This window comes from Stylophora pistillata, chromosome 10 (assembly GCF_964205215.1).
Source record: "Stylophora pistillata chromosome 10, jaStyPist1.2, whole genome shotgun sequence".
Lineage (NCBI taxonomy): Eukaryota > Metazoa > Cnidaria > Anthozoa > Scleractinia > Pocilloporidae > Stylophora > Stylophora pistillata.
The window spans coordinates 11,505,115-11,516,333 of NC_142528.1; the positions used below are offsets into that span (position 1 = coordinate 11,505,115).

The window sequence follows — 11,219 nt, forward strand, 5'->3', positions numbered from 1 at the left end:
TAAATAATTGATACTGCTTTTTGAGTTTAAATATCGGGTGCGTATTGCGTGAGATACTCCAATAACATGGTTATTGAAACTAACCTGCCTTGTTGGAGAATGACTCTTTCCGTGGTAATATTGGACTTGGATTGCAATATGTTTCATTGGTACATTATGAGATAAATGTTATATTTGAAATGAAAGTATTTCGCAAAACGCGACAATCTGGTTGAAAATAGGATTAGAATATTTGTTATTCAGAGTAAGTTTGATCGCGAGAAGGCGCGCTTGTTTAAACTTTATAAGGAGTCAGCTTTTTTCTCCCAAAGTGTTCTTATTTGCACAAACAACTGTAAATTTTCTAACCACGGTAGAGAAAACCTTTTAGAGATAAAATGGGAAGTAATAAACTAGGTACGTGGAGCACAATATAACTGTCTAATTCTGGGGTGTGAACTTTTTCGATCTAAACGTTTCACGAAATGTGTTCTTATCCTTCACAAACAGTTCAGCGCAGGAAAAAACCGTTGACGCATGGCATGTTCACTTTCAGTGTTCTCTGGTACGATTTTATGAACAAAAAACATGTTCATTCTTCTGTAACAACCACACAACGCTCTCTCATCTCGAATTAAATTTTAAACGCAGATTCTCTGTATTGAACGCGAGGTTTGAAAATTTGAAATTCTCATTTGAGGTGTACATGTATCTTTGGATATTCCCCAGTTATAGCTGGGGGATATTAAGTCACGTGGGGCTTTTCAACCACTCATGCGCGAGCTCATAGATTATAAATCCCAATAGTCAGTCATCAGGCAAACCACCTACGCTATCTCTCGCCAAATGGAACTGGAGGAAAAACCTGCCCCTATTCTTCAACACTCATGGGACAGAAAACCTAGCGACATGAAAGCTATGGGTGATTTTCCAACGGATGACCAAGGGAAGGCTGGGAAAAATGAAAAGGCTTTAAACAGCTCGACCGATGTCGACGGCAGTTCTGTAACAAGTAAGTAACGAGCCACAATCGGTGTAATTGAGTTTTCTTATTCGTGATAATGAATTTCCTTTTTAATTGAGAGAAATGAAATAACATTAGGACTAACCCCTGTCGACTCACTCTACAAACATGTGCATTGTGTACAAGCAGATTGAACTAATTCGACAAGCAAAACGCTTTTTGTTACCTGGATATTGAACTTTGAAAATTCAGTTGAATTATATGTAGTTTTGAACAACAAGGGAACGATTAAAATGCGCTTTATCAGAGATATCAAAAGTAATCTTTTTAGTTTTCATGGAAGTTTACTCATTTTAAACGAGCTGAAGCTAATCAAGGATGAAAATTTAAACGATGTAGTTCTCCTCATCGTAAATGTATCTTCTTGAGATAAAAAATTGAGAATTCTGCGATACACACCAAATACCACATTCACAAGTGTCTCTTATTGTTTCCCATCTGATGTCAATGGATATATTGGAACTTTTACAAAGTCACTCTTCATCGGACTTAACGAACTTGAAAGTATTCATTTCAATTTTCATGAATGCTCAGTCACTTAAATCAAACTGATGAAAAGATGAAAATATAAACAATGTAGTTCAAATCTTCGTGAATAAGTTGTCCTAGGATAATAACTTGAGAATTTTGCGTAGACCCCCAAATACCACATTCACAAGTAACTCTTAGCATTTCCTATCTAATCTTAAGAGAAATATCGAAGCAAGTGCCTTCAGCTATCCGCGCGCTTATCGGCTACCGTAGTTCGGAAGTGAATACCTCACACTATGCATGGACTTGGCGCGGTGACAAACTCGGTCAGTTCTTAACTGATTCAGTGAAGCAACGTTTCAAGCCAAATGTGTGTGTTTTGCAGGGGCTTTGAAAATACGATAGGGCGTAGGAATATTGAATTGGAATGCTCCGAGTGAATAAACATCTGTTTCCTCGTTCTTTAAATAACTGCTGGCAACTTTTCAGATATCAATTTAGCAAGGTATGGTAATATTACGGAACGTCAAGTCACAGCGCCATACTCTAAATAATTAACACAGAAAACAAGCAGATATGGTCTTTGCAAGAACTTCGTTTTGAAGCTTTTCTCAGCAACCAAAGGAGCAAAGCTTGCGGGCGAATAAGTTATTTAATTGATTAATTTATCAGTCGATAAATCATTGGATAAGGTAAGTGGATAAAAAGTTAGATAATTAGACAGATACAGCAAATTTTTTACATGTTTGTTTTAACTTTGTATTTTCTTTTTTCTCCAAAAACAAAGTTATTGAAAACAGTCCAGCTACATCGTTTTACATTCAAGAAACTCCCCGAGGCATAGTGGAAAGTCCAAAAAGTGAAAAGTGGAGTGATTTTGCTCAAAACACAAGCCTTCATGGTTTCCGGAATATGTTTTTTCGGGCTTCTCTTTATGTGCGAATATTGTGGCTTGTATTACTACTGGTTTCAATTTGTTTGATCCTGTATCTCATGTCTAAAAGCATTAGCAAGTATTTTCAATTCCCCATTGCTACAGTCATGAGGATCCAACACCCAGATACAATGGTTTTTCCTGCGGTTACTTTGTGTCCCATGACAAAGTTCACGAAGAGCAAAATTTTCATGACAGACGATGATGCAATGTTTGAACCATTGGGGCTAGACTTACCCGTCTGTAATGCAACAGCACATGTAAGAAATGGAAGGCCATGTGGAGAAGCCCTGCTATGCTGCTGCGCATCACACGTCCAAGACATTCCTATGGTTCTCAGTAACTGCACCGATGAATACAAGAGAGAACTTCTGGAGGTTATAAGGAAAGACAAGAAATCTTTCGACGACAAGAAATTCCAGGAAGCCTATGGTCCAGATCTGCAGAGAAATCTAACATGTCGTTTCGGTTCATTGGATTCCAGGTGCTCCAACGAGGATTTTTTGCCTACTGTGACAGAGTTGGGTCTCTGCTTCACATTCAACTCAGGGCAGAATGGCAAGGAAATAAGGAAAGTGTCTCGTAGCGACTCAGCATGGGAGCTACATGTAGAATTAGACCTTCACTTGGATGACCATTTGGCTGGGTTTCTTTCCGAGGGGATCTTCGTCATTATTCATGATCAGGGAGTATATATAAACTCTGCAGATACTGTCCTTGTGGCTCCCGGGAGTTATGTTCGTATCAACGTTAAACGAAAAGTGGTAAGTACATGTGATACTTAATATATCTAGTAAAGGAGAGGTATCGTTGATGACGTAGCGTTGAGAGTTTTGACATCCAATCATTACATCTTAGCCTGATTCCCGATTTTGGCCTTGTGTGCGGGTTTTAATGTTCCCGACCCCGCTTCGGAGGTTTTCTCCAGATCCCTGGTCAAGTTTAAACCACACGAAAAATTCTACTTGATGCTGGTAACATTCGAGTTTGTATTAATGGCTGGGCCAATTATTGGTCTACTTGTGTTCGCTTTGTGACCGCTTTGAGACGAGTCACCGATCAAAACTGACCAGCGGTCGCTATTCACGAAATCTACTCGCATCAGACAGCTATAAGTACTTAATAATTTGAATATATCAACAAAGTTAAAATGGTAAATTGGCCACCGTTACGATTATAAAAGCTGACGTTCGAGGGTTAGCCCTCCGACGAAGGGCTACCGCTCGAAACGTCAGCTTTTATAATCGTAACGGTGGCCAATTTACCATTTCAACTTTGTTGATATATTCAAACGATTTCGTTACCCCCACCGACGCAGCCCCAAACAGTTTCTTTAGAAACTATCAGCCTTTATTTATAAGTACTTAAGACTCTCTTGTTTAGTACTGTGCTCGTTTGCTTCGTTTCAACCGTTTGTTCGTTTGTTTTTGTCTCAAAGTATCGAAACAAGAAAAGGCCCTACGAGACGGAGTGCACCGACTCAAAAAGGCTTGCTGGTTTTCCGAAGTATGACTCTGACGGATGTTATGAGGAATGTTTGTCAAACACAACAGCAAAGAAATGTGGCTGTAGGTTACCTTCGCTAGTGGGCTCAGGTAAATAATTGCAATGATCTGGTGGATTTTTGTCAGTGTCTAAGCAACTACACAACCCCCCTCCCCTAACCCAACATTTACCCTCACTTGTCATCAGTTGACTGTTGTTGGGCTAGGTGAGGAGTGGGTGAGGTTGCTCAGATACTGACATATATTTCTTCTTCAGTACTAAGTCCTCTTATATCTAATTCATCGAACTTATTAATTTTCGGAAGTATCATAGAACTTTTTTCTCCCCAGTTTTCGTTGTTTTTCAATGTATGGAGTGAGTGAGGAGTAATGCCGATTTTTGATGCGCCCCAGCGCCATTCTGATTGTTGGTCTTTCGATCGTCAACATTTGGGTATGGATGTTCCTATCAGCGTTCGAAGATAACATTCTCATTCGTATCCTTTCGTGGCTGATATGTGAAGTAATGAAACAGAAATGTCATGGTAGATAGGTCTTTCCTTTCATTTGACGAAGGAATTCTTTTCTTACCAAGATCGCTTGAGCGAGCGGATCTGCTACAGGGATGACTTTCAATGTATTTTAAAGGTGTATGAAGGTAAGAATAATTGACATGTTTTCCATTCCTCCTCCTTCCTTCGTAGCCCATCTTTCTGTCAGTCTGTAGTATCTGCATGTAGTGTCTGCCTGTCTACCTGCGCTTTGGTAGGTTTGGGGGGCTATTGGTCCATCCTTCTAACATTCCAAGATTATCGTAGCGGTTTTCTGATAATAGAGATAAACTGAATCGAAATCCTGCAATCACAAATCAAGAAAAATCAGCCGATTAAATTGGCAGCGAGTAGTGCTAGTTGATTTTGTCGCTAATTATTATTGAAATATTTAGAAACTACTCATCAGTACATTTACTCTATATGACAGTTATGACGTAACCTAGAACTAACTTCCGCCTCCCGGTTAGCTCAATGGATAGAGCGCTGGACTGTTGTGCGGGAGGTCGAGGGTTCGAGCCCCGGCCGGACCAACACTCAGGGTCTTAAAATAATTGAGAAGAATTTGCTACCTTTCTATAACATCAAGAAATGGTTAGATATTCTAGTCTTCTCGGATAGGGACGAATAAATGGAGGTCCCGTCTCCTGCAGGGTTGGGGTAGGAGACGTTAATTTCCCACACACGAGATTACTGTGTGATGGATGTCCTCCCCTGGGGTGGGATGGGTGGGATATAGGGCGCACTTAATTTGGAGCCTCGCTCTGTTGTGCGACCCTCACCACACTCTGGTGAAAGTGATTAAATAAATAAATAAATAACTTCTTTATCTTACGCACCATCTGTAAAAGAGTTGATCAGCGGTACCCAGTGTGAATGCCCTCTCGCTTGTGACGTGGTCAAATACGAAACAAAAACATCTGCTGCGGCCTACCCAAACCCATCGCTGATCAACTACTTGAAAATGAAGGGAGTTGACAAGACTGATGACTATCTCAGGTACGTTGATTGTAAACTGCTAAAGAGGACGTAACAGCAGCTGATAGTCATAAGCAAAAGGTAAATGCTTCATGATCTCATCCCTTGGACATGTGTGGAAGGGGAGGGAATGCTGTATCTGCTGTGTCTGCTGAACACGTGATAACTTTAGGAGATGTTGAGGGAGATGTGACTTTTGGTTGAGGAGACAAATAGGTAGCGCACCTCAGCATCTAAATCTCACCGTATATACTTGATTTGCTGGTGGCATGTTCGTAAGCCTTCCAGAAGTCTCTCTTATCATAAAAAATCCCATGAATGATTTTATTTCTTCATATGATTCCGAAAATTACAGAAAACTTTCCATCGCTGCTCACAAAAGCTCTCATTTTTCACTAACGGGATCTCTCTCATAAGAGAGGAATTCTCCACCTTACCTCTTGGCTAGCGCCTAATCTCGGCTCTAATAATATCTATGGTGACAACAATGACGATAAGCGTATACATTTTTTTAATTTAATTTGTCTATGTGAATCTTCACCTTTGCAGAAAGAACCTGATAATGCTTGAAGTTGGTTACACCTCTGTTAGTTATGAACACTTTAAGCAAACGGCTCAGTATGACAGTACGGCACTCATGGGTATGTTGAATGATTACTTATCTTTCACTGATCATGATATTTTATGAACGAAAAATGAGATAAAGTAAATGGGGCTCACTGTTCTCTTGATGCTGTTCGCTTGATGTACTGGAAGACTTTTGCAGTCTTAAATTAGTCAATCATACCTTAAAGCTGTATTACCATTGCATACTCGAAAAAACAAGGATGATGTTGATCGACGTGTTTCCTAGAGTGGCTGATTGTTATTTTGGTCTCTAATCATAACCATCAATACTTGGCCTTTCAACACAAGCATTCGTAATTCTTTTGATCTAAAGAATTAACAATAATCTGGACTCGCCTCTCTGGTCCCGTTTTTTCAAGAATATTACGATGTAGCGCTTATGCATTGCTCTTCTAACCTGGGGTTGGGGACGGTGATCGGTGAAAGTTCGGTAATGTTTATACAAATTATTGCTACAAGAGAATGAGTGTTCACACGAAAGGCATTTAAATCTGGGAACTTTTCTCTATGGAGACCTCATCGATAACCCACAAACGATTAAAAAGAAAAAACAGATACTACAACAGATACAGTAGTAACAAATTAAAAAATTTGCAACATTTTTGGGTTTTAAACTTTAAGTTTGGCGCCAAAACCGGGTTACCCGCGCCCGGCAACTCGCTGGCTTATTTTCGCAACCAGGCAAGATTTTAGCTGTGAAATTATACACTAAATAGCTTGTTCTTCGTCGAACTTAACCCAGCAGTCTCTAGCCAAGTATTAGAATAGGCTATAACAATTTTAATATTGCCTTTATATTTGTTTAACTTGGGAAAAAAATAAGAAAAATACCCATAATCCGTTCATTTCGAGTGGCAGTTGTTGCGGCTACATAAACAACGTCATTTAGGCACACATGAAACGTACCACTTACGTTAGGACACTAAAACTTTGACTGCCGCGTGCACTGCGGGCGCAATCACCGTATGCGAGGAAACGCTTGACAATCATTTTCAAACTTCAGAACTATTGCTAGTAACTGCTTCTACTATTTACCACTAAACAGACTAGGAGAAGTCGTGGCTGTGAAAAAGTGCTCGATGCGGGTTGCAGAGCGTTTCAATAGCGGTTATAATGACAGGAAGATCGTTTCACCGTCAAGTTCGTTTCACGGTGAAACGATCTTCCTGTCACTAATTTATAATATATAGCAAGTCGTTAATGGAACTCTCAGGCCAACAAAGGTGCACCGCGCAAGGAGGATCAATAAAGATTCGCAGTCTAAACCTCACAGCCAACACGAACGTAGAAAGTTTAAAAAATTGCGAGGATGGACAACTTCTGACGTAAAGAATATAAAAAATTTTAATAAAAAACGTTTCGGTCAGAGACCTTCTTCAGTTATTTACAACTTTTGAAATAAAAAAATAGTATTAAATAGGATTGAAGTGCTGATGTTCGTCCTTCGCTGGCGAAGAAGACCGTGACTTCGAATCACTGGGGGGCGGGATGGGTGCGGAGATGGCTGATAAGTCCAATCTTCGCGCGGAAGTGTCTGACGCAATGCGGGCAGGGGATGCTGGGGACTGGACCAGGTTGAGGGTTTGAATTCCTTTCCTTTCTTCTCTGGCGACTCTGATCCTCCTTACGGATGCAGTTGACCTCGAATGCCAGCACTCCCCTCTCACAAGCGAGCGCCATGCGGGACGGTCTTCAGCAATCGCTTCTCATGTGGCGCAGGGAATGTCACAGCGCTTAAGAGACTCTTAAGAGACTCTTGGAGTGCTCAGTTGTTCTCTTTGGCACCCCATGGTTTTAATAAAAGAAAAGAATTTCATTCGAAAAATAGAATTTGCTATAATTAATTTTCCATCTTATATTAGGCGCTACTAATTGACCGTTCAAAGGCCCTTTTCTTGGATTTTGTCGGCCCTTCAGGTGTGGATTGGACTCAGAGGCCCTGCCAAGGGATCTTATTATGATTAGTATCATTTAAGGGCCCCTCCAGGGATTTTGTTGCTAATTTGCCCTTTCGGGCTCCAAAGGCCTTGTTTTGGGAATGTGTTACGGTTTACAGTTTAGTAAAAAGTGGGCCTTCTTTTTTTTAATGCTCGCCGCATTGCTTCTTTGCAATTGATTACGCCACTCATATTAACATATTTAGTATTCTTATCTCTTAGTTTTTAGGGTTTGTTTCTTGTATTTTGTCCATTGCTTTCTTTGTAATTAGGCTTTTTGTTTATTAGCACCAGTTCATTAGTCGTTATCTGTAATTACGTAATCATTAGCCTTTCGATCCTATTTAATGCTCTTTTTTTATTTGAAAAGTTGTAAATAACTGAGGAAGGTCTCTGACCGAAACGCTTTTTATTAAAATTTTTTATATTGTCCATCCTCGCAATTCTTTAAACTTTCTATATATATATATATATATATAGGAAGTCTGTAAGTCGATTTTCGCGTGGAACAGTGCTCAATACGTTAAAGCAGAGCAGAATAAATATTACGAGAGGAAAAAAGGACGTAACTACATTTCCCGACAAGCCTGTTTCGTGAATCGCTTCACTCTTCAGGGTTTAAAACCCCTGAAGAGTGAAGCGATTCACGAAACAGGCTTGTCGGGAAATGTAGTTACGTCCTTTTTTCCTCTCGTAATATATATATATATATATATATATATATATATATATATATATATATATATATAACTAACTGCAGACAGTACTGTTTCGGCCTTCTGGGCCTCATCAGTGCATATATAACAATGTTTTGGTACTCAATAAAGTTACATATGGACTTTAATACAGGTCTGTTTCGTAGACCGACAGGAAGTTGGTCCACTCATCAGTTAACTGATGAATTTAACTGATGAGTGGACCGACTTCTTGTCGGTCTACGAAACAGGCCTGTATTAAAGTCCACACGTAACTTTATTGAGTAGAAAAACATTGTTATTACCGCTCCATTACTGTTGAGCACTATTCTGGATTTATCAGTGCGGATAAATATATAGATATATAATTTACATGGTTCTTCAAGATTTTTAGAGAGGAATATGACGTTTGAAACTAGATTAATATCCAAATATCGGATAAGTTATTAAATAATAAAATGGGTAAATAACAATAAGATACATAAGATACAATGAAATATATGAAGTTCATATATTTTGAACTGCGGTATTAGATACGTATGATGCACGATCCTCGCAGTAGATAGCGCTATTTAAGCAATAGCGAAAATCGGACCTGAAAAAAAACATCAGGCCTGTACGGGATTCGAACCGCTGACCTCTGCGATACTAGTGCAGCGCTCTTACCAATTGAGCTAACAAGCCAACTGGGAGCAGGCCGTTAAGTTGATTCGTAATAAACCCGTGAAAGTGATACATCAGATACAATGAAATATATGAAGTTCATATATTTTGAACTGCGGTATTAGATACGTATGATGCACGATCCTCGCAGTAGATAGCGCTATTTAAGCAATAGCGAAAATCAGACCTGAAAAAAAAAAAAATCAGGCCTGTACGGGATTCGAACCACTGACCTCTGCGATACTAGTGCAGCGCTCTACCAATTGAGCTAACAAGCCAACTGGGAGCAGGCCGTTAAGTTGATTCGTAATAAACCCGTGAAAGTGATACATCAGATACAATGAAATATATGAAGTTCATATATTTTGAACTGCGGTATTAGATACGTATGATGCACGATCCTCGCAGTAAATAGCGCTATTTAAGCAATAGCGAAAATCAGACCTGAAAAAAAAAAAAATCAGGCCTGTACGGGATTCGAACCACTGACCTCTGCGATACTAGTGCAGCGCTCTTACCAATTGAGCTAACAAGCCAACTGGGAGCAGGCCGTTAAGTTGATTCGTAATAAACCCGTGAAAGTGATACATCAGATACAATGAAATATATGAAGTTCATATATTTTGAAAGTCGGCTTACCTTGACATCCCAGGCAGGTTGTATTTGTTCTCCCTCCAAACGTTCATACGGTAAATAATATCCATATGTACAGGCAGTCTTATTTCCTGGGGACCGGTTAATTCTGGACTGGAAATGCCTGTGATGGGGCCTCAGCTCCCCTGTTTGATTCACACTCTCGCTCACTGTCATAATATAAATTCTACGACCTGATTTTCAGTTGTTTTAGTAGATATCGGTTAACGATAAGTTAACTGTACGTTTTTGTTTCCTGTAGGAGAGATTGGTGGTACTCTTGGATTGTTTCTCGGCTGCAGTGCTTTAACTGTTATTGAATTTGTTGACTTCGCCATCTACCTGTGCTACATTCGAAATAAGAAAAACTCCTGATATTCAAGCTGTACTTCGTTAATTGACACTTAACTGTTGGATGTTCGATGGTGAATCTTAAAGGTTATTAACCGAATGAGTCAACATCCACTGAGTTTATAAAACTTCAAAAGGTGGTATCTAATTTTAATAAGCCTTGTTTGGTAAAGTGAACTTATTAAAATGTAGAAAAGCTTTGATAGGCCGCTCTTGTGACTTGGAATTGGATTGAAGTTCAAGGGTACTTGCTGAGACGTTTACTGTCGACAAAATTGATTTCAAGAAAGGACAGTCCAAAATCGTTAATATTCGCAGACTTTTGTCGATGGATATAACTGACATATTTACACCCTTAAAAACATGAAACAAACATAAATCGAAACAAAAAGGGTCACTCAAATAAAATTCACATTTTGATCTGCTTAATCGACAGCTGGCTAAATAGGAGTTTTTAAGTTCATTTAGTAAATACTGCTTCAAAATGTAGTGGTTTATGATTAACAAAATGTCCACTGAACTTCAATAAGATATTCTAAGCAAAGTTTACGAATGGTAACGGCTCAAACATGAAGATGCACCGAAATGTATTTAGATAACTAAGTCTTTGCTCAGAACTAACTAAAAGTATTACCCTGTTTTGAATGACCATTAGCCTAAACCCTAGACATTTTTGAAAATGCTTCAAGTGTATGATGCTATTTATGATACGTTGTTATTGTTAGATTTCTAATCCTTTTTGTTGCTGTTATTATTAAATAACTATCATTACTTGGTCCACTAATATTTATTTAAAAATATGGACCAAAATAAGCCGACAGAAATCCCTCAGCTGATAGAGAAGGTAGAAGGTGTTATTTTTTAAATTTCCCTTTGCTCTGCGTTTGTTATG

The 11,219-nt window shown here is 39.1% G+C and overlaps 1 protein-coding gene and 1 long non-coding RNA gene across 2 annotated transcripts; one reads left to right on the forward strand and one right to left on the reverse strand.

Moving 5' to 3' along the window:
* The first annotated feature begins 754 nt into the window (after window positions 1-754).
* Window positions 755-11,103, forward strand: LOC111321641 (bile acid-sensitive ion channel). Its single transcript, XM_022924582.2, has 7 exons — window positions 755-991; window positions 2,262-3,172; window positions 3,847-4,003; window positions 4,488-4,550; window positions 5,295-5,442; window positions 5,971-6,062; window positions 10,239-11,103. Exons 1-7 carry the CDS (start codon window positions 826-828, stop codon window positions 10,349-10,351), a joined length of 1,650 nt encoding a protein of 549 aa, XP_022780317.2. The 5' UTR covers window positions 755-825; the 3' UTR covers window positions 10,352-11,103.
* LOC148721800 (uncharacterized) lies at window positions 4,594-10,245 on the reverse strand. The gene is made up of 2 exons (XR_015992550.1): window positions 9,983-10,245; window positions 4,594-4,747 (listed from the first exon to the last, which is right to left on the reverse strand). It is a non-coding gene; the product is annotated as an uncharacterized LOC148721800 (long non-coding RNA).
* Window positions 11,104-11,219: the final 116 nt, after the last annotated feature.

Excerpts from the sequence above, each read along its gene's own strand:
- LOC111321641 (XM_022924582.2), top strand. The coding sequence starts at position 826 with ATGGAACTGGAGGAAAAACCTGCCCCTATTCTTCAACACTCATGGGAC. Across the intron at positions 5,443-5,970 it reads AAGACTGATGACTATCTCAG|AAAGAACCTGATAATGCTTG; the intron begins GTACGTTGATTG and ends TCACCTTTGCAG. Across the intron at positions 6,063-10,238 it reads TGACAGTACGGCACTCATGG|GAGAGATTGGTGGTACTCTT; the intron begins GTATGTTGAATG and ends TGTTTCCTGTAG.